The 21,799-nt window shown below is 40.2% G+C and overlaps 1 protein-coding gene across 3 annotated transcripts in view; it reads left to right on the plus strand.

Annotated features, from left to right (window-relative positions):
- PRDM4 (PR/SET domain 4) overlaps positions 1-21,799 on the plus strand; it is a 28,296-nt gene that overhangs the window by 278 nt on the left and 6,219 nt on the right. For 2 of the 3 annotated variants that reach the window (XM_032168792.2, XM_032168791.2), the window contains exons 2-11: positions 113-379; positions 3,927-4,060; positions 6,716-6,901; positions 8,763-9,557; positions 14,482-14,631; positions 16,253-16,371; positions 17,634-17,719; positions 18,579-18,706; positions 19,675-19,989; positions 21,404-21,572. In XM_032168792.2, the coding sequence (XP_032024683.1) occupies positions 369-379; positions 3,927-4,060; positions 6,716-6,901; positions 8,763-9,557; positions 14,482-14,631; positions 16,253-16,371; positions 17,634-17,719; positions 18,579-18,706; positions 19,675-19,989; positions 21,404-21,572 (2,093 nt within the window). In that variant the 5' untranslated portion in view covers positions 113-368. Of the gene's footprint in view, positions 1-112; positions 380-3,924; positions 4,061-5,391; positions 5,543-6,715; positions 6,902-8,762; positions 9,558-14,481; positions 14,632-16,252; positions 16,372-17,633; positions 17,720-18,578; positions 18,707-19,674; positions 19,990-21,403; positions 21,573-21,799 lie in introns of those variants that run through there. The other variant, XM_058424996.1, reaches the window with a different exon arrangement.

Here is a 21,799-nt window from a genome sequence, read left to right on the forward strand (position 1 = left end):
CACCGCCCTTGGGAGGCGGTGTCGGCAGCGCCTGGGGCTCACAGGTAGTTAGAAGATGGGGGCTGCGACCTCGTTGTGGTTTTGGTAACCGCTCTTGTCCCTACTCCCCCAGGTTGGGCAGGCCCCCTCCCGAAGCTTCTGGACGGAAGGCCCCAGGTGTTCCCCGAGATGTCCCAACCCGTGGCGGGGTGCACGGCCACCGGCCCTCGGGAGAAGTTGGGCGGCCCCGGGCGACCCCGGGGACGAGTGGCCGCGTCAATGCAGCGGTTGTGAGCAAGATGCGGTAGCACGTGACCCTGGAACGCAAACCCTGATGCCTGTTCCCCATCACCCGAGCGCTCCTTTCTCTGACATTTGGCCCCAAGCCGATGCATCACAGGTGAGTAGGGAGGTGGGCTTCAGCACTGGTGACATCGTTGGAAACTGTCTGGCAAGTGAGTGTCCAGGGTCAGTGCCGTTGTTTTTGGTGCCATTGAGAAGGTTACAGGTGTGATTTGCAAAGGGAACAAGAAATCCAGAAACTAGTGTTGGGTGGAATGTAATCTCATGCATGCTAATTTACTCCACATGTGGAAAGTTGTTCCCAGTAGCCACACATTTATTGTTGGCTTGTTGACACCTTTTTCCTGTGTCTTTCAGTTATTTGAGCGTTTAATATATTTTTCCGGATTCCAACGTGTATTGTTATCTTACTATGCTTCACCTTGAGTTTTGCTGGTATGGCAGGGACGATAGAGTGAGGTAATTAAGTTCTTAATTCTGCAAGCTTCATGCTGATGTTTAAAGTACTTTCAAGTACAGAAGCAGGCCACAGAAATTGTTGTATTTGGCTGTTTTTTCAAGGCCCTTTCAGAGGCCATATGTTTCGAATGAGGAAGATAAGGCACAAATTCATTGAAATGATTGAAGCCCCACTGCATTTTTCGAAGTGGCTGCATTTCAGTTTCTTATATTTTATGCGAAGAAAAAGGTGTAAAATCAGCAACTGGCAGATGGTTGCATAGGTCAGTTAGAAACACACACACAAACTGTAGAACTGTGTCGGAAATTATTTTACCTTAAATGAGTAGGGAAGATAGAGCTTAGTATCGTAATTCTTGCCTTCTTCCGGGATTGCTGCTTAGAATCTCATAGGAGAAAGAAAATGAGAATAGACTTGCATTTTAGAATGAGAAAGTCTTATGAGGATCATCATATTGTACATTCCCTTCATCTGCCTTCTCTCTGTGGGATACTCATTACCTTTGGTTTATGGCTGCTGAGGTCATCACGTTTTAGTGACTCACAACAAAGCAGAAATCTGCTGAGCCTCTCGCATTAAACTCTGGTTTGAACTGGTTTCAGAAGGTCTAGGAGTCAACCTAGAAACACCATGCTGATTTTTATCTTGAGATTAAATAAATATTCAGGAATTTTCAGAATGAGAGTTAAAGGTGCAGACTTGTAGTTGTACTTTTAAAAAAATATTGTAACCAGTTTGTTAAGTAGGCTGTTAACGGCTGTAGTGATTGTAGTGTTTTAATTATGGTTGTAGCTATAAAGAGTTGGGGAAAAGTCTGTTTTAAACCACCTCAAGCCCAGCAACTTTCAAAATTAAGGTAGATATGTTTTCTTTAGGCTACAGAGATTTTTTGCTTATTTTTGTTTTTAAGACACAGCCTCACTCTGTCACCCCAGCTGGAGTGTAGAGGTGCAGGCAGAGCTCACTGTAGCCCTGACCGCCCCACTTCAGCCTCCCCTGTAGCTGGAACCACAAGCACGAACCACCATGCCTGGCTAAGTTAAAAAAAATGTTTAGTAGAGACAGGGGTCTCAGTGTATTGCCTAGGGACGTCTCCAACTCCTGGGCTCAAGCGATCCTTCTGCCTTGGCCTCCCAAAGTGTGGGATTACAGGTGTAAATCACCACACCTGGGCTGCTTTAGTTTATTGCATAATAAAAACTTATTAGCATGCTGTTCTTCATAAGGTGTACCTCATTTGCCAGGTGCTTCTAGCTGTCTTTCTGGTAAGGGTGACGAGTTTGCATTGCTCCAACCGATAAAAAAAAAAATTCAGAATGTCTGTTCTATACAAGGTACTAGGTTGGCCTTTTACATTTTATTGATGTCTTAGAGCTTAGTTTTATGGGATACATGGCCAGGGATAAGGGTGAAACCTAATAATGCAAGAAACAGGTCTATGTGGAACTTTAAATATACGCCACAATATAAGTAGATAGGCCCTAATGTATTGCAACTGTGTAAAAGGCAATATAGTTCTTTTATTGTAATTGTCTTTTTCTTACTATAGTTAAGAGCTTTGGTTTCTTAAATTAGATCTGAATTTAAATCTCAACTCTCCTTACTGGTTATGTGATTCTGGGTTAAGTTTCTTAGCATCATTGAATCTTAAGTTTCCTCATCTTTAAAGTGGGAAATAATAACCTACCTCTAGCCTGGGCAACATAGGGAGACCCCATCTCTGCAAAATAAAAACAAATTAGCTAGGCATGGTGGCACATGCCTGTGGTCCCAGCTGCTTGGGGGGCTGAGGTGGGAGGATCTCATGAGCCTAGGAGGTAGAGGCTACAGTCAGCTATGATCACGCCACTGCACTCCAGCTTGCAGCTACTGAGCAAGACCCTGTCTCAAAAACAAAAACGAGGATTAAGAGAGATAGTTACATATAAATCACTTAGCCCAATACATAGCACATGGTAAGGGAGCCATAAATTTTAGCTATTATTATTTTCAGGTTGATTGATAAAATGGTGTTGCCACTTTTCAGAATTAAAAACCTATTTAGATTTGATTTCACTGCTAAGGAATTGTAACCTCATTTGTTTCCTCTTCTCTGCTTCAACCCCTCACATATGCAGAGAATAATTCATTATTATGAAGCCCAGTGTAAGGACTGGAGGTCATTAGAGAGCCCCTTTTGGATAACCTGTTGGCTAGCCTAGTGGTTCTATAATGTTTATAGTATGGCAGTCTCTAAATTCTGATATAAGAACTAATGCTTTTTGATAACAGCCTTCAGTGCTGTTTTATTCAAATCAGTATTACTCTTATTCAAAAGACATTTGTAATGGCAGTGCAAGATGGTTTACATAGAAAAGGTGATTCCTAGATTCTTCACCTTGCCAAAAATAGTCTGTAGTTAAAAGTTTGGTGCAATAGAAAACTTTTTGGCAGTGTTCTGCAGTTTGATCTGTGATCTTTCACTTAATAGCTATGTGATTTGGGGCATATGACATGGCCTCTTTGAGCCGTAGTTCCCTCATCTGTCTTACGTTGCAGTATTGGTGTGAGGATTTGAAGTCATTTTAAATGAAGTGGTAGCAAAGCTTACATAGTGACCCTCAATATATGGAGGACATTAATATTAGGACATTAATATACTGATACAGAATCTTAGTAAACTGTTGCTGAATGGGGAAAATACGGTGCTTTTCACTTCATCGATAATCAGAATCTTTAACTCCTACTAAAAATGATTAGTAAAATTTACTTGAGTAGGTTAAAATGCACTTCCTAAAACACTACTGGTTTGAAATAATAAGCCATTTGGAGAAAAATAAATATTGTAAAAGATGAAGCTTGAGTGATTTAAAAAAAACAAACTGTTATTGCCATTGTGTTCTAAGGATTGCAAACTTTGCTTTAGATGGTGTGCCTAGAGTTTCTTTTTCGAACAAGTCAGAATTCAAATCACTATTTCTGCTATGTGACATTGAATTGAGTTTTTTAATGTCTCAATCTCAGTTTTCTTACCAGTAGAAAGAATATGGCACTAGCTATCTAAGAGAATTGTTGAGCGTAAAAGTGAAGTAATATTTGGCCAAGTCCCATTTCCCCATCCCCACTGTTTCAGTTTCTTCAGTATCTTAATACAGAGTCATTGGAGTAAATTTTTGCATAACTAGTTGTGTGTGCTCTTTTCTAGGATGAATGAAATGAACCTGAGCCCAGTGGGGATGGAGCAGCTGACTTCATCCTCTGTGAGCAATACCTTGCCAGTCTCAGGAAGTCACCTGGGATTGGCTGCCTCACCCACTCACAGTGCCATCCCTGCCCCAGGTGAGTGGTAAGGGAGACCTACTGCATTTCAGCACTTAACTGTGTTATCAATTCTAAATGGAGTCTAGAAGAGATCAGAGTCCCCTTAAGGGTAGAAGGGAGAAGGTAAGCAGGCCTGAATGGTGGTTCGACATGTGATAGGTAATGGAAAATAAGGTTTTTGTAGAGGTAGAGTATAGTAGTAGCAATTTTTCTGATAGTCCTCTTCTGAGTTGGTAGCTTTTTGTCCAGAGCTATAATTAACTTGGCATTTTATTTAGGGTTGCCCATTCATCTGGTTCACACTTTAGTACCCTGTCCCTGGGTTAATAGAAGAGAATCAGTTAAAATTACTCTAATAACTATTCCCAGAGAGCATGGGGAATTGGGCTTTATATTCCACCAGGTTTGAAATTAAATGGCAAGTGTACCAGATCTAGAATTAATGTGGAAAGAAGTGTGGTACTTTTACCTGGGGCTTTTACATGGAACGCCTCATGAGCCTCCATACACAGCAAAATAGTATAGGAAAAATTCATTCTTCCTATCTTTTTTTTTGAAACGAAGTCTCACTCTGTCATCCAGGCTGGAGTGCAGGGGCACCATCTCGGCTCACTGCAACCTCCGCCTCCCGGGTTCAAGTGATTCTCCTGCTTCAGCCTCCCGAGTAGCTAGGATTATAGGCACGCGCCCCTACACTTGACGTATTTTCTTTTTTTTTAGACGGAGTTTCGCTCTTGTTGACCAAGGTGGAGTGCAATGGCACAATCTCAGCTCACTGCATCCTCCGCCCGCCTCCCGGGTTCAAGCAATTCTCCTGCCTCGGCATCCGGAGTAGCTGGGACTATAGGCACACGCCACCACGCTCAACTAATTTTTTGTATTTTTAGTAGAAATGGAGTTTCACCATATTAGCCAGGCTGGTCTCGACCTCCTGCCCTCAGGTGATCCGCCCTTCTCGGCCTCCCAAAGTGCTGGGATTATAGGCGTGAGGCACTGCGCCAGCCATCACTGTACTTTTAAAACCTTTTTTCTGCCTAGCTTCATTTTCTTATTCTATTGAAATGGAATATAAATGGAATAAATATTCTATTGGTTATTACAATGATAAGCTGTCAGTTCTTTAGGATCAATGACATTGTAATGTAGTGGACTTTCTTCGTCAAAGTAGGAGTTAGTGTAAATAAATCTATATATTGTTTAGTTGTCTAAAGAGAATTACTTGCTTAATTAATAAAATGCAGCAGTTAAATAAGATTCATCGAAACTAGGGTCTCTTCACATTTATTTAAGTGTCCACAAAAGAAATTTTAAAAAATTATTAATGGTTAACCCATTTGATTGTTTTGTAGGCATTCCCTTTAGTGGACACTCCTGTTAAGGTGGAAAAGCCTATTAAAAAATATTGCCAGCCAGGCACAGTGGCTCACGCCTATAATCCCAGCACTTCGAGAGGCCAAGGCAGGAGGATCACTTGAGCCCAGGAGTTCAAGATCAGCCTAGGTAACATAAGGAGACCCCATCTCTACAAAGAAAAAAAAAAAATTAGCCGGGCATGGTAGCACACGCCCGTAGTCCTAGCTACATAGGAGCTACATAGGAGGCTGAGAAGGGAGGGCCGCTTGAGCCAGGAAAGCTGGGGATGCCTGAGCCGTGATCATGCTACTATGCTCCAGCCTGGGCAGCATAGCAAAACTTTGTCTCAAATATATTGCCCCTGGTAAAAATACGCAAATCAGCACTGACCAAGTTGGTGGGTATTTATTATGATACTTAGGCACAGTAAAAGTCACTTCACTTTGCAAGTACATATAACTCAAAGTAGATATAATCTCACGTTTAAAGCTTTTATTAATCACTAAGCGTAGCATATATACAAAAGATTGAAAGTGTACATGTACAGTTTTACATGTAAACTATGTTATTTTCCAAGTAGAAATGAAATATTCTCACCATATAAAATGGTAAATAAAGTTTAAAAATACCAAAAAAATTTCATACTGTCACTACCTAGGGACTACTCCTATGAACATTTTATGTTTCCATTGTTTTTTTCTCTATATGATTTGTTTTGTTGTATTTAAACTCGGTTTTTAATTCTAAATTAAATATTTTGGCTGGGCATGGTGGCAATCCCTGCACTTTGGGAGGCTGAGGTAGGCGGATCACTTGAGGCCAGGAGTTCGAGACCAGCCTGGCCAACATAGTGAAACCCTGTCTCTAGCAAAAATACAAAAATTAGCTGGATGTGGTGGTGTGTGCCTGTAATCCTAGCTACTCAGGAGGCTGAGGTAGGAGAATTGCTTGAACCCAGGAGGCTGAGATTGCGGTGAGCCGAGATCACACCACTGCACTCCAGCCTGGGCAACAAAGCAAGACTCCGTCTCAAATCAATTGATAAATTAATTAATTAAATATTTTGGTATTTAAGCACAATACAGACAATTGGAGTATCAACTTGCCAGTTTAGAACTAACTTAAAAACTATCTTTGGGACTAAGATTACTTTCTTTAGGCCTATTTGTGGATATTTGCACATCATCTGTCTAAGGATGAAAAGGGCTACTAGGTGAGATTTTTGCCCATGTGTAAAAACCTTTTTAAGAGTTTAGCCAGTGGTTGTAGTGAGAATTTTTAATTACTATTTTAACTGAGAAAAAAAATTTTGTTTTGTAGGCCTCCCAGTGGCAATTCCAAACCTGGGTCCCTCCCTGAGCTCTCTGCCTTCTGCTCTGTCTTTAATGCTACCAATGGGTATTGGGGATCGAGGGGTGATGTGTGGGTTACCTGAAAGAAACTACACCCTACCTCCACCACCTTACCCTCACCTGGAGAGCAGTTATTTCAGAACCATTCTACCTGGTAAGTGTTACAGTTACTTGAGATGTTAGAAAAAAAGAACGGCGCCAACTTTTAACCTTAGTTCCTGAAAATATGAATAACACTTTTTTCTGTTTGTCACTATTAGATATTAATCTCTAGGCAGGAAAAATATCTTTGTTTATATTTATGTACTTTTCCTCTTAGAATGTGGCACATAACACATTAGTAATACAGTTTGACTAAGCTGAATTTCTTAATTGCACATAATTTTTCTTCTTTCTCCTCCAGTATCTCTTTCGTTCGATGTTTATAATTCTGTAGCTATAATTTCAGTCAAGCACTACAGTGTCTTGCTACAGTGTCATTGTTTTTTAAAGTTCATTGAATTTTTATTCTGTTATATATATAATATAATATATAATATGTAATATTTATATTGTAATAATTTTATATTTTTTATAATATAATTTATATTTTATAATAATATAATATATAATTTAGTATATAATAATATATATAATTGTAATTTTTGAAATAAGTATTATAATTATATATAATATATATAAATAATATATTATATTTATATATAATATATATAATAATATATTTATATTTATATATAATATATTGCAGAAAATTTAACAAAAGGGAAGAACCATCATCCCATCATCCATTTTTTGGTTTTTTTCTGCCTTTTTTTGGTATAGGTTTTTACCAATTTTTCTAATTAAGCCACGTTTTTCTCTTCTCTTCTCTTGACGGAGTCTCAACTATGTTGCCCAGGCTGGACTGGAACTCCTGGACTCAAGTGATCCTCTCACCTCAGACTCTTGAGTAGCTGGGAATACAGGCACATGCCTGCCTTGAGACCATACCGTATTTCCTTTCTTTTTTATGAATAACTTTTTTAAAAAAAGAGATGGGGTTTTGGCATGTTGCCCAGGCTGGTCTCGAACTCCTGCGCTGAAGCCATCTGCCCACGTCAGCATCCCAAAGTGCCGGGATTACAGGCATGAGCCACTGTGCCCTGCCCAAGACCATACTTTCTATACAATTGTCTCTCTTTACTTTTTTCACTGTATCTTTTTCTCTGCTGTTAACATGGGTGTTTTCCTTTGCTGCTACATGGTTTTCATAATTATCCCTTTTAATGATGCATTACTTTCTACTGAATGGGTATTTGATGGTTTATTATTTTTATTGTTGGACAGTTTGGTTTTTCCAGTTTTTATTACCATTGTAACTAATGCTCTTATGAACGTCTTTATGTATAATATTTACAAAATGGATTTAGAGAAGAGTACCATAAGTGGAATTTCTTGTGCAAGAGAGTATTAACATTTTTGAGGCTCCTAATATATATACTTCACGAGGAAGTTTTAGCAGTTTACATTCCTTCTGGCAGTTTAGTAATATAATTTCACCACATTCTCCCAAGCACAAGTGTTAATTTTTTTGTTTTAATAAAACAGGTACAACTGTGACTTGTATTAGTTTGTGTTATGATAGTTTAATTAAATTATATTTAATTAAGTTTTATTTTTCACATGGAAGATCTGTTTTTAAATCATTTTACCTTTTAATAATTAGTAAAGCAAATTTTACGCCTTAGGACTCAGGAATTGCAACCGTATGTATATTAAAGGCAGTGTTTTCGTTAGTGATTCCCAGTTAGCTTCAAGGAACATAGTTAACTTTTTAAGGATTTTTGAGTTTTACAGGAAAAACTCAATTATGGTATATGTACGTTGCTATTTATAAAATAATGTGGATCGATTAAATTAAAGAAGCAGGAGATTATTTGAACTTAGGTATATTTGTAAGGAAATAGCGTCTAGGGCTTGGAATTCTTTAATAATGTACTAAAAGTCTCTGATATCTCATCTTTTCCTTTTCTCAGGCATTTTATCTTATTTAGCTGACAGACCACCTCCTCAGTATATCCACCCCAACTCTATAAATGTTGATGGTAACACAGCATTATCTATCACCAATAACCCTTCAGCACTAGATCCCTATCAGTCCAATGGAAATGTTGGATTAGAACCAGGCATTGTTTCAATAGACTCTCGCTCTGTGAACACACATGGTGCCCAAAGTCTTCATCCCAGTGATGGCCATGAGGTGGCCTTGGACACAGCAATCACTATGGAGAACGTTTCTAGGGTTACCAGCCCAATTTCGACAGATGGAATGGCAGAGGAGCTTACAATGGACGGTGTTGCAGGCGAGCATTCCCAAATCCCAAATGGCTCCAGAAGTCATGAACCTCTGTCTGTGGATTCTGTGAGCAACAACCTTGCAGCAGACGCTGTAGGACATGGTGGTGTGATACCCCTGCATGGGAATGGCCTGGAGCTCCCTGTGGTCATGGAGACAGACCACATTGCAAGTCGGGTCAATGGCATGTCTGACAGTGCCCTCAGTGACTCCATTCACACTGTGGCCATGAGCACCAACTCTGTCAGCGTGGCACTCTCTACCTCACACAACCTTGCTTCCCTAGAATCTGTTTCCCTCCATGAAGTTGGCCTCAGCCTAGAACCTGTGGCTGTCTCCTCCATCACCCAGGAGGTTGCTATGGGGACAGGTCATGTAGATGTATCTTCAGACAGTCTTTCTTTTGTACCACCTTCACTGCAAATGGAAGACTCCAATTCAAACAAGGAAAACATGGCAACCTTGTTTACAATTTGTGAGTGTGCTTAGCCTTTCTTTTTTGGAAATACTTGTAAAAAGGGCCACCATCCCTAACAAGTCATAAAGTTTGGCATTAAGGGAGTATAGAAAGCAACTAGACCTTGGAACTTTTCTTTGCCTTGGTATTGTCCTTTATATTAATGTGGTGCCTTTTCTTCCAGTAAGCCAAATGATATACATACGTTTAGTTGGTTCTTAAAGCATCCTCCTGAAGAAATGAAATGTGAAGTATTCATTTTTGTATTTTGCAGATAAGCTTGGCACATGCGGTAGTGTGTGCCTGTAGTCCCAGCTATTCCGGAGGCAGAGGCAGCAGGTTGCTTGAGCCCAGGAGTTTCAGGCTATAGTGTGCTATGATCCCACCTGTGAATAGTCCCAGCTATTCTGGAGGCTGAGGAAGGAGGATTGCTTGAGCCCAGGAGTTTTAGGCTATAGTATGCTACGATCACACCTGTGAATAGTACTGCACTCCAGCCTGGGCAACAAAGTGAGACCCTGTCTCTAAAAAACAATCATAGCGATGATACAATATATTTTTTAAAAAGGTAAGTTTAGCCCAGTAATAGTTAAGGTATTTCCCAAGGTTTCACAATAGAAAGTTATAGGGGTAAATTCTAGTAAAGTTGTTTGTGACATGCCTTGTGAAAATTATTAGGTCAATTTTATAACCCTCTGGAAAAATGTAGGGGGATATAAATCAATTTTTTTTCTTTGCTCAGAGTGCATATAAATTATTCTTGGGCATGTAAAAGTTTTTCTTATTGGGCAACAACAACAAAAAACAATATGAAAACAGTTGATTTACTGGTGTCACTACGTTTCATTCATACAGGAAACATGTTGAGCGCTTATTTTATTGATAGGGTTTTTCTGTCGCCCAGGCTAGAGTGCAGTGGTGTGATCACGGCTCACTGCAGCCTTGACCTCCTGGGCTCAAGCAATCCTCCCACTTTAGCCTCCCGAGTAACTGGGACCCCAAGTGTGTACCACCACACCTGGCTAATTTTTAAATTTTTTTGTAGAGATGGGGGTCTCACTGTGTTGCCTTGGCTGGCCTTGAACTCGACTCAGTCTTCCTGCCTCAGCCTCCCAGAGTCCTAGGATTACAGGTGTGAGCCATCATGCCAGGCTCTTTAGTGCTTACTACGTGGCAGCCTCTGCTAGATGCGAGGGATAGAACGATCTACCAAGAGACAGTATGTGTACATACCTTTAAGGAGCTTACAGTCTGGTAGGAAGCATAGGAGACTGTTACAGTATAATAATAAGTGTGAAGATGGGATGAAGTACATGGTACTAAAGTAGCCTTAAGGGGAGCAACTAGCCAGGCCATGGAAGGGTCGAGGAAGATTTAACCAACGGAAGTAACATACATGTTAGCACAGACCTTAAGGACAAGAAAGATGTGGGCAGTTGAGAGTCAGGAAGACAGGAGCTGGCACCTGTAAGTGCCTAGAACCAAAGAATCATGAGTGTTTCAGAATTGCTGAAGCCTAAAATGAGGATGAGGAGAGGGGTCATGTGGTAAGAGAGAAGTAGGAGTCAGAACACAAAGGCTCTTTTAAGACAGGTCAAGAGTTTTAGGGAGTGAGGGTTGGGGTAGGGCTTTGCTGCAATGTGAGAATAAATTTGTTAAGAGGAAAGGAGGTGTGGAAGATATCATAATTTATGGGAAAGGTGATGATTCTCCAATCTAGAGGTAATTAGGATGCAGAAGAGTGGAGGACGTTTGCAGAGAACCCAGTTGACCTTATTGATTGGATAAAGTTGGAGGAGGGAAGGATTAAGGAGAAAACCCTGGTTTCTGGCTTCTGAAACTAGGTAGATAGAAACTCGGTAAGTAGAGAAGGCCATGTGTTGGCTCACGCCTGTAATCCCAGCACTTTGGGAGGCTGAGGCAGAAAGATCATTTGAGACCAGGAGTTCAAGATCAGCCTGGGCAGCATAGTGAGACCCTGTCTCCGGAAAAAAAAGCAAACAGAAACTAAGTAGGTAGGGTAGTAGTGAAAGGCAGAGGAGAATACGATTTTGATTTTTATTATTTTGGGAGGAGTGACGAGTCAAGTTTTAGACATGTTGATTTCAGTGTCTGTAAGACACCTAGTAGAGATGTCTAATGAAAAGTTGTGTGTGGAGCTGAGCGAGATCTGTCTGGAAATATTTAAGAATCATCAACATTAAGATGTTATTTGTGGCTGTAGAAGTGGAATGAAATCTAGTAAGAGTGTGGAATGAGAAGAGGGCTAGGGATGTCAAGATATAGCAGAAGAGGAGCTTCCAAATAGACTCAATGGGAGCCCCAAAAGTAGGAAACCCAGAACCATTCAGTGCCACAAAATCCAGGCCATGGAGAGACTAGTTTTAACCTTTTAAAGTCTCAAATTTAGAATTTTAAAATGTTTTAATCGAAGAATGTAATGAATATAAGGCTCATTAATTTAGCAGAAGTTAAGAGGTGGCCTATTGATTTTTTTTCTTAAGAGGGCAAATGGAACCTCTTCTAAGTGTGTGTGGGTTATAATGAGATATAATTTATACATTTTAAATGTGCAATTTAGTGGGTTTTTTGGTATATTTACAAGGCTGTGCAACCACCACCACTGTCTCCTTCCAAAACATTTTAGTCACCCTGTAAAGAAACTTCATAACCGTTAGTCACTTCCCATTCCCTCCTTCCGCCTATTCTCAGCAACCACTAATCTACTTTCTGTCTCTATGGATTTGCCTTTTCCGGATATTTCATATAAATGGAATCAAGCGATATTTGGCCTTCTGGATCTAGTTTCTTTCTCCTCACATAATACTGTTGTGTCTTATCCATGTTGTAGCATGTATTTGTACTTCATTTCTTTTTAGAGCTGAATAATCTGTAATATGGATATACCACATTTTGTTTATCCATTTATCAGTTGAGGGACATTTGGGTGGTTTCTGCTTTTTGGCTACTATGAATAATGCTGCTATGAACTCTCATGTACAAGTTTTTGTATGAACATATGTTCTTGGATATTTAGGAGTAGAGTTGCTGTATGTTTAACTTTTTGAGGAACTGCTTTCCAAAGTGGCTGTACCATGTTACCGTCCTAGCAGCAGTGGATGAGGGTTCTGATTTCTCCACATTTTTGCTAACAGTTAATTTTTTATTTTCATTTATTTATTTATTTTTGTTTTTGAGACAGAGTCTGGCTCTGTCACCCAGGCTGGTGTGCAGTAGCGCAATCTCAGCCTCACTGCAACCTCCACCTCCCGGGTTCAAGCCATCCTTCCACCTTAGCCTCCCCAGTAGCTGGGACTACAAGTGCTCGCCACCATGCCTGGCTGATTTTTTGTATTTTTGGTAGAGACGATTTGCCATGTTGCTACCTGGTCTCATGCATTCGAGACCAGCCTAGGCAACATGGCGAAACCCTGTCTCTACCAAAAGTATTAAAAAATCAGCCAGATGTGGTGGTGCATGCCTGTGGTCCCAGCTACCCAGGAGGCTGAAGCATGAACGCCACTGCACTCCAGCCTTGGTAACAGATCAGGAGCACGTCTTAAAAAAAAAAAAAAAAGAAAAGAAGACAGATAGATGACTGTGGTTCTAAGGTTTATGGTTTATGTATTCCAACTATTATTGTGAATGATTTTGGAGTTTGAACGTAATTATTGCATAATAGTATCGTAAATACTGTTCCTTAGCAGAGTGGAAAGTGTAAAGAATAGAGCAGAAGATTTATGGAGGAGGACACTCATAAGCTTGTGAAGTTGTAGTAAGAATAGAGAACAGTATATAAAGGCAGCATCCCCTCTGTCAATGCAGAAAGAAAGACCATATGAAAAATAAGAAATTAAGAATTTTAAGCGAATAATGTCTGCAAGAATGCAATTCTTCTGCCCTTTCAAAGAGCAGGCTGCAAATTGTTTTTGTCTTAAGAATGTGTCATCAAAACTTGGTTGACCATCTTGTTTATAGTGAAGCAAAAGAGTACAGTGGTGCAGCTGGCTCTGACCCCAGTGTCCTATGTTCATGGCGTAGGTCACTGGGGTCAGAGCCAGCTGTACCACCGTGGCCATATTTTGGCTCTGCATAACTAACAGCATTTCAACTCAGTTTCCTGTTACAGTTCAGAATTGGAATCTTTTGGACTTTAGGGCATCATACCTAAATGTACTACTTAATGTAAGAGATAATGTTCTTGATTGTTGACGTAATATGGTGCTATATTTTTCTTTTATTATTATTTTTAATTTTTTTTAAACAGACAGGATCTCACTGTGTTACCCCAGGCTGGTCTTGAACTCCTGGACTCAAGTGATCCTCCAGCCTCAGCCTCCCAAACTGCTGGGTTTACAGGCGTGAACCACCATACCCAGCCAATTTTTTCATCAATGTTTCTCTTATGCACTGAATAGGAAACTTGTCCTGTTGGATCAAAAGAAAAAAAATCAGATCTTATTGAAGTCTGAAGAGTGATGTAAGAGTAGATATATATGTTAGTGTAAGGAAGTGAGTCTTTGATCAGAATATCTCTCTTAGAACCATGCTTCTTACTGGATACATTTTAGTAATTAGCATTTAAATTAAAACCTGGGGCTGGGCATGGTGGTTTACACCTGTAATCCCAGCACTTTCGGAGGCTGAGGCGGGTGCATCATCTGAGGTCAGGAGTTCCAGATGAGCCTGGCCAACATGAGGAAACCTTGTCTCTATTAAAAATACAAAAATTAGCTGGGCGTGGTGGCACACAGGAGAATTGCTTATACCCAGGAGGCAGAGGTTGCAGTGAGCCAAAATCGCGCCATTGCATTCCAGCCTGGGTGCAGAGCAAGACTTCGTCTCAAAAAAAACAAAAAAACAAAAACAAAAACAAAACCTGGTGGTAATTTAGCCTGCTTGAACTAAACCCATTTGTATTGCTCAAATTTGTCATCTGTAGGGTGTACTCTGTGTGACCGCGCCTATCCCTCAGACTGTCCCGAACATGGACCGGTGACTTTTGTTCCTGACACTCCAATAGAGAGCAGAGCAAGGCTTTCTCTCCCAAAGCAGCTTGTTCTCCGTCAGTCAATTGTGGGAGCAGAAGTTGGTAAGAACCTTGGAACTGTAAAACACTATTACATCTCTTCTTCCTTTGTAGGGTAGAGTTGTAAAAGTGGATGTGTATAATTTAGTAATGATTTGGACCAAAAGTCAATTTATGGCTTAAGATTTATGCTTTTATGGAATATTAGTCTTGTCCACTGATGACAGCAATAAATCAAGTCAAAAACTTTATTGGGAAACCTCTCCTTTGTTAGAATCAGTATTGAGTAAAGCAAAAAATCCTAGACTGAGTCTTTGAAGATTTGACTTTTATTCTCAGCTGTCTCATCCACTAACAATTATTCTAAAAACACATTTCTTAAAACTTAGTTTCTTTTATAGAAACATGGAAAATTACCTTATGACCCAAATTTGGATCAAATGTTTGTAAATCGTATAATGCTTCTTAGAAGAAAGGAATAAAGAATGTAGATTGCCAGACTTTACTTACCCATATTTGAATTTAGCATGGCTTCTGAGTTACTGTGACATTTCTTTGGAAATATAAAATTAGGTTCATTATTCTTTTAGCTGCAGTTTGGGTGTGAGTCATTTGAAAGCATCAAACAGTTTAGGTAAAATAGAGCAGTGCTTTAAGCACAAAAGATTTTAGAAGTTTGACTTATTTCTATAGTAATTGCTTTATATTTTTACAATAGAATAATATTTTGTTTTTTTAATTTATTTATTTTTAAGAGACTGGGTCTCACTCTGTTGCCCAGGCTGGAGTGCACTGGCCCAACATATGGAATGCAGTAACTCAAGTGCAGTCTTGACCTCCTGGACTCAAGCAGTCTTCCTGCCTCTGCCTTCCAAGTAGCTGGGACTACAGGCATGTGCAATCATGCCCAGCTAATTAAAAAAAATTTTTTTTTTTTGTAGAAACAGCATCTCACTATGTTGCCGAGGCTGGTTTCAAACTCCTGGCCTCAAGCAGTCCTGCCTTGGCCTCCCAGAGTGTTGGCTCATTATATGTGTGAGCTACAAACTTTTTTATATTTAACTCCAAAATAATGTATTTGGAGAGACATGATAAGATTCTCTTTGGATAAAACTAGGTTCGGGAATTTCTGATGTTTCTTCTTACTCAGCATTTATTGTGAGCCCTATGTTATCTGTTCATTACATTTTATATATTTACAGGCTAGGACCCACAAGGCTTAGTCACCTCTGAGGAATGCTAGCATATTGTTTTTTTCATTTATTTTTAATTTTTTTATTTTTTTTGAGACAGAGTCTCGCTTTGTCACCCAGGCTGGAGTGCATTGGCCCTATCTCTGCTCACTGCAACCTCCACCTCCTGGGTTCAAGCAATTCTTCTGCCTCAGCCTCCCAAGTAGCTGGGACTACAGGTGTGCACCACCACACCCAGCTAATTTTTGTATTTTCAGTAGAGACAGAGTTTCACCCTGTTGGCCAAGCTGATCTTGGACTCCTGACCTCAGGTGATCTGCCCACCTTGGCCTCCCAAAGTGCTGGGATTACAGGCGTGAGCCACCACGCCCAGCCTACATATTGGTTAAGTTCACTGAAAATAAGATTCTTTGCATGGGTGAAGCACCTCTTTCTTCTGTATCCTGCTGTTTAAATCATTGATTGTGTAGTTGGTGTCCTTCCACTGATAGGTGTATGGACTGGAGAAACCATTCCTGTGCGGACTTGCTTTGGACCTCTAATTGGCCAGCAGAGTCACTCCATGGAAGTAGCGGAATGGACAGACAAGGCAGTTAACCATATCTGGAAGGTCAGTCCTGATGAAACTTTTCTGTGGCTTTTGGCTGTTTTTCTTAGTAAGAGGTAGTTAAAAAGTTATGATAAAGTCAAAATCAGCCAGAACTGATACAGTGCCATTCACTGGTCAGTCATTTATTTCATGTACATTTTTTTAAAATGTTACATTCATCATTCTTGGTAGCCAAGTTATAACATACAGCAAAACACCAGCTACTGGAAATAGAGGACAAACTGTTTTTGTCTCTGTTTTGTGAGTTAACCCAATTATTTTAACCATTTAATGCATTTGAATTACTTGTGACAGCTGAGGCCATGGACTTTGTTTATATGATAAAAGTCTTACTTTGTAATTAAAACATTCCTCAAATTTTTATCTTAGGAAATAATTCTGGAATAAGAAGCTAAGATTATTTTTCTAGTTTTTTTTTTTTTTTCTTGAGATGGAGTCTTGCTCTGTTGGCCAGGCTGGAGTGTTATGGTGCAATCTTGGCTTACTGCCACCTCTGCCTCCTGGGCTCAAGTGATTCTCCTACCTCAGCCTCCCAAGTAGCTGAGTTTACAGGCACTTGCCATCATGCCCAGCTAATTTTTGTATTTTTGTGGAGACGGGGTTTCCCCATGTTGGCCAGACTGGTCTTGAACTCCTGACCTCAAGTGATCCGCCCGCCTCAGCCTCCCAAAGTGCCGGGATTACAGGCGTGAGCCACCGCACCTGGCCTATTTTTCTAGTTTTCTAATGAGAGGGGTTAGAAATGCAAGATTTTCACATAGATATCTGTTGGGAATGATGCTTGCAAAATTGAAGTAAGAGGAAAATGGGTCTTGTGATCTTTGAAAAGGTAAGGTACCACTGTCATTGGGAACTTTAAATTTGGAATGCTAGGTCCAAGTGGGAAAATCATGAGAGGGGATGATCCTCTGCCCTTAATGGACATTCAGTCATTCAGTGCCTACTGTGTGATAGATGATGAAGACAGGTGGACAGGTAGACTGGTTTTTTGTCTTTTCCAGGCAAAGGTTGAATAATCAAAAACAAAGTCAGTCTCTTCACTGAGCACTAACTGTAGGTCTCTGATGGTCTTTACTGTATTGCTGGAAATAGGGAGAATGTTGAAATGATAGCATGTTGGAGAAGGTAGGAATGTATTTTCACACTAAGAAAGCTGGGACCTACTGCAAATGAGTAAATGAGGTGATTGCTGGCCTAAGTGTAATGTAGTACTTTATTGCATGTCAGTGCATTTGACATGTGTGCTTGCTTTCTGTTGGCAGATATACCACAGTGGTGTCCTAGAATTCTGCATCATTACAACTGATGAAAATGAATGTAATTGGATGATGTTTGTGCGCAAAGCCAGGTATGAGTAGTCTTGGATGAGAAAAAATAGTTACCATTTAGATGTTTTTCAATAGGAAGCTTTGCATAAAAGAGGAAAGAGTTAAGAATCCAAATTACACCAACACCTGGACATACGTAAAGCCCAAGGCAGCCAGGCATGGTGGCTCACACCTTTAATCCCAGCACTTGGGGTGGCTGAGGTGGAAGAACCGCTTGAGGCCAGGAGTTCGAGACCAGCCTCCTGGGAAACATAGCAAGATCCTCATCTCTAAAAAAGTTTTTTTCAAATTAGCTGGGTGTGGTGGTATATGCGTGTAGTCCCAGCTCTTGGGAGGCTGAGGTGGGAGGATCATTTGAGCTGAAGAGTTCAAGCTGTGATCAGTGGTGTTCAAGCTGTGGTGCTGTTGCATTCCAGTCTGGGTGACAAAGTGAGATTCTGTCTCAAAAAAAAAAAAAAAAAAACAACGCTTACCAAGGAACAACATAGTTACCACTGAATTTGCAAGTGGGTGTCTTTTCTTTACATTGGCTGTTAGTCCACCCCTGAGTTACTGGAGTTGATTCTTGTTTAGCTAGCTAACTCTATGTCTTTGACATACTGTTTTTTAAAGACTTCATTTTATTTACCTTGTTTGCTTCCAGTAACAGACTCTAGTGTTTTTGACTACAAAAGGTCATCAGCTAATATGTTGAAGTAAGAATTCTGTTTCTCTACAACTGCCTTCTTATAGATAGGACGGGAAATTACAAAAACATTCCAGAGGAAATAGTAAATAGTTCTGCCTAAGCTTTCATATAGGATTTTGCAATGGGGGAATGTTGTGCTTAGTATGCATTTCAAAATTAATGTGCTTGATCTATTAAATGTGATAACTCAGGAACCGGGAAGAGCAGAATTTGGTGGCTTATCCTCATGATGGAAAAATCTTTTTCTGCACCTCACAAGATATCCCTCCTGAAAATGAACTGCTTTTTTATTATAGCCGAGATTATGCTCAGCAGATTGGTAAGTTAATATAAGATGTGTTTATAATGAATCTGGCATAGTAAAAATACCAAAGACCAGGATTAAAGTTTTGGTAATGATTTACATGTTAGCTGAAGCAAATCATATACCTTTGTTTGTATGAATGCAAACTATTACTTCTGTATTTGAGGTGTTAAAATCTGTGAGGTTCTTCACAAGCTGAATGTTATTGACCAAGCAATAATTCATATGATATGGTCTTTTATGGTAGGACTTTGGTTTGGGGCATTGAAGTTCCTAAGGCTACTTTTCGAGCTAGCACCATTGAGATATAAATTCACGAAGGACAGCGAAGTCCCTTGGTTTGATTTAACCTGCATAGGCTTTCTCTTTGCTGTGTTGTTTCATGATGACAGCTGATGTTTAAGAGTTTGGGTATGCTATAAAACCTAAATATTTTGCTTATAAAAGAGGCCTTATAATCCAGTATTTACCAAGTGCTTTCTTTGTGCCTGGTACACTATTTTATGTATGTATGTTTGTATTTAGAGATAAGGTCTCTGGCGGGCTGGAGTGTAGTGGTGCAGTCATAGCCAACTATAACCTTCAACTCCTGGGCTCAAGCAGTCTTCCTGCCTCAGCCTCCTGATTAGCTAGGACTATGGGTGTACATCACCATGCCCAGCCAATGATTTTTAAGTTCTTTTTTATGGAGATGGGGTCTTGCTGTGTTGCCCAGGCTGATCTTAAACTCCTGGCCTCAAGTGATCATCCCACTTTGGGCTCTCAAAGCACTAAGATTGCAGGCCTGAGCCACTGTGCCTGGCCCTTAGTACATTATTTTAGATGCTGGGGATAAAGCACTGAATAAGACATTTTAGTTTTATAGGAAGTGGGCAAATTGGAAATTTGGGGAGAAAGGAAAACTGTAAGCGATGATTGTTAATATCAAGAACAAGTTTTAAGATTCAAGTATTGGGAGATAATGAGTAATTTTTTTTTAAAAGGTGTTCCTGAACACCCGGATGTGCATCTCTGTAACTGTGGCAAGGAGTGCAATTCTTACACAGAGTTCAAAGCCCATCTGACCAGCCACATTCATAACCATCTTCCTACCCAGGGACATAGTGGCAGCCATGGGCCAAGTCACAGCAAAGAAAGGAAGTGGAAGTGCTCAATGTGCCCCCAAGCTTTTATCTCTCCTTCCAAACTTCATGTCCACTTTATGGGTCACATGGGTATGAAGCCCCACAAGTGTGATTTCTGTAGCAAGGCTTTTAGTGATCCCAGCAACCTGCGGACCCACCTCAAGATACATACAGGTAAGTTGTGTTGGCCCATCAGAATGGAATTTTTGCAACAATTAGAAAATGCGGTAGTAAAGGCTTTGTAGAGGGATTGTAGGTGGAGTTGAGATTTGATGTCAGAGAGAGAAACCTTCGTGGTTTAACTGGGATTCCTTGGAGGCTGTCACTTCCAATTATTAGGATGTTCTGCTTTCCAGGTCTCCCCACCATAGTTGGAAGGTGCCTGGGAAAATGCACTTAATAATCAGGAAGTTGATCAATGTGTTTGGTCTTAAATAGAAGCATCTGAGTCTGAGCCTCTCATTAGAGCTTACCCCCTAGTCACCAGCCAGAGCCAGTCTCTCTCCTTTAATATTATTGCTCAATAAATATTGCCACAATTTATTTTTTGAGCTTCCATTTTCTAAATCCCATGCAAACCAACACCTTTCTTTTAGTACTTTTTAAGAAAAAAAATTTTTTTGAGATAGGGCCTCACTCTGTTGCCCAGGCTGGAGTACCATGACACCATCTTGGTTCACTACAACTTCTGCCTCCAGGACTCGGGTGATCCTCCCATCTCAGCCTCCTGAGTAGCATGGACTGCAGACGTGCGCCACCACACCTGACTAATTTTTGTATTTTTAATATAGATGGGTTTTTGCCATGTTGCCAAGGCTGGTCTTGAACTCCTGGGCTCAAGCATTCTGCCTACCTCAGCCTCCCAAAATGCTAGGATTATAGGCCTGAGCCACCGTGCCTGGCCACTAACTTTTTTTAATAAATACTACAAAATAACTGATGGTTTTAGCTTTCTTGTTTGGATCATCTTTTCTCCAAATCTTCAAAAGTTTCTTCCTCATCCTTTTGCAACAGAGACCTTATGGCCCACAAAGCCTAAAATTCTATCTATCCTTTAAGAGAAGGTTTGCTGACCCCTGACTTAGAGGAATCTTATTTTTGCATTCTTGGAAGGATTTTGTTTCATCCCTGGTTTTGAGGCAATATTATGTTTTAAAAAGATACAAAACTATAAAATCTATCTTGTGAAACTATGTTTCCCTATAGACAAGTCCTAGAATTCATGAGTTTTTTTTTGGTTTGGTTTTTTTTTTTTTTTTTTTTTTTTTTGCTTAATGTTTGTGTTAGGGCATTAGGCTTATAAGTCATTTTTTTTCAAGTTTTATGTATCACCTATACATTTTTTAAAAATACATATTTAGGTCAGAGGTCCTAAAGGAGATCAAATTAATTTACTAGCTTTAGTTGCAGAATATAAACTCAGGGGCTCTGAGTGGTCTCGCATAGACAACCCTAGAAAGTAAAGTGCCGCTTATCAGTCAGCTCTGTTTCATTCCTGCCTCTGCTGTATGCACATATGTGTGCCTGTGTGTCTTGGGGGTGCCAGCAGTTGTTTTCTTCACGGTGTAATACTTTGGGCTGATTGCAGGTCAGAAGAACTACAGGTGTACCTTGTGTGACAAGTCTTTCACCCAGAAGGCTCACCTGGAGTCCCACATGGTTATCCACACTGGGGAGAAGAATCTTAAGTGTGATTACTGTGACAAGTTGTTTATGCGGAGGCAGGACCTCAAGCAGCATGTGCTCATCCACACTCAGTAAGTTACCCTGCAGCCAAGATGTTGTTCCTCAGGTGGTGAGCCTTTGTGTGGCTGCAGCCCGCCTGCTGATTGAAGGGCTGGGGAGTCCTGGCTCATCATCTGTTTCCTGCCTTGGTACCATGGTAGATGCCTTCTGTGTTCCATGTAGCCAAGCCAAGGTTGGAACACTCTTTTTGGTGTTATCCTGGAAGATTTCAGTTGTTGGCTTTCTTTTTCTTACTTTT

This window comes from Hylobates moloch, unplaced genomic scaffold (assembly GCF_009828535.3).
Source record: "Hylobates moloch isolate HMO894 unplaced genomic scaffold, HMol_V3 SCAFFOLD_12, whole genome shotgun sequence".
Lineage (NCBI taxonomy): Eukaryota > Metazoa > Chordata > Mammalia > Primates > Hylobatidae > Hylobates > Hylobates moloch.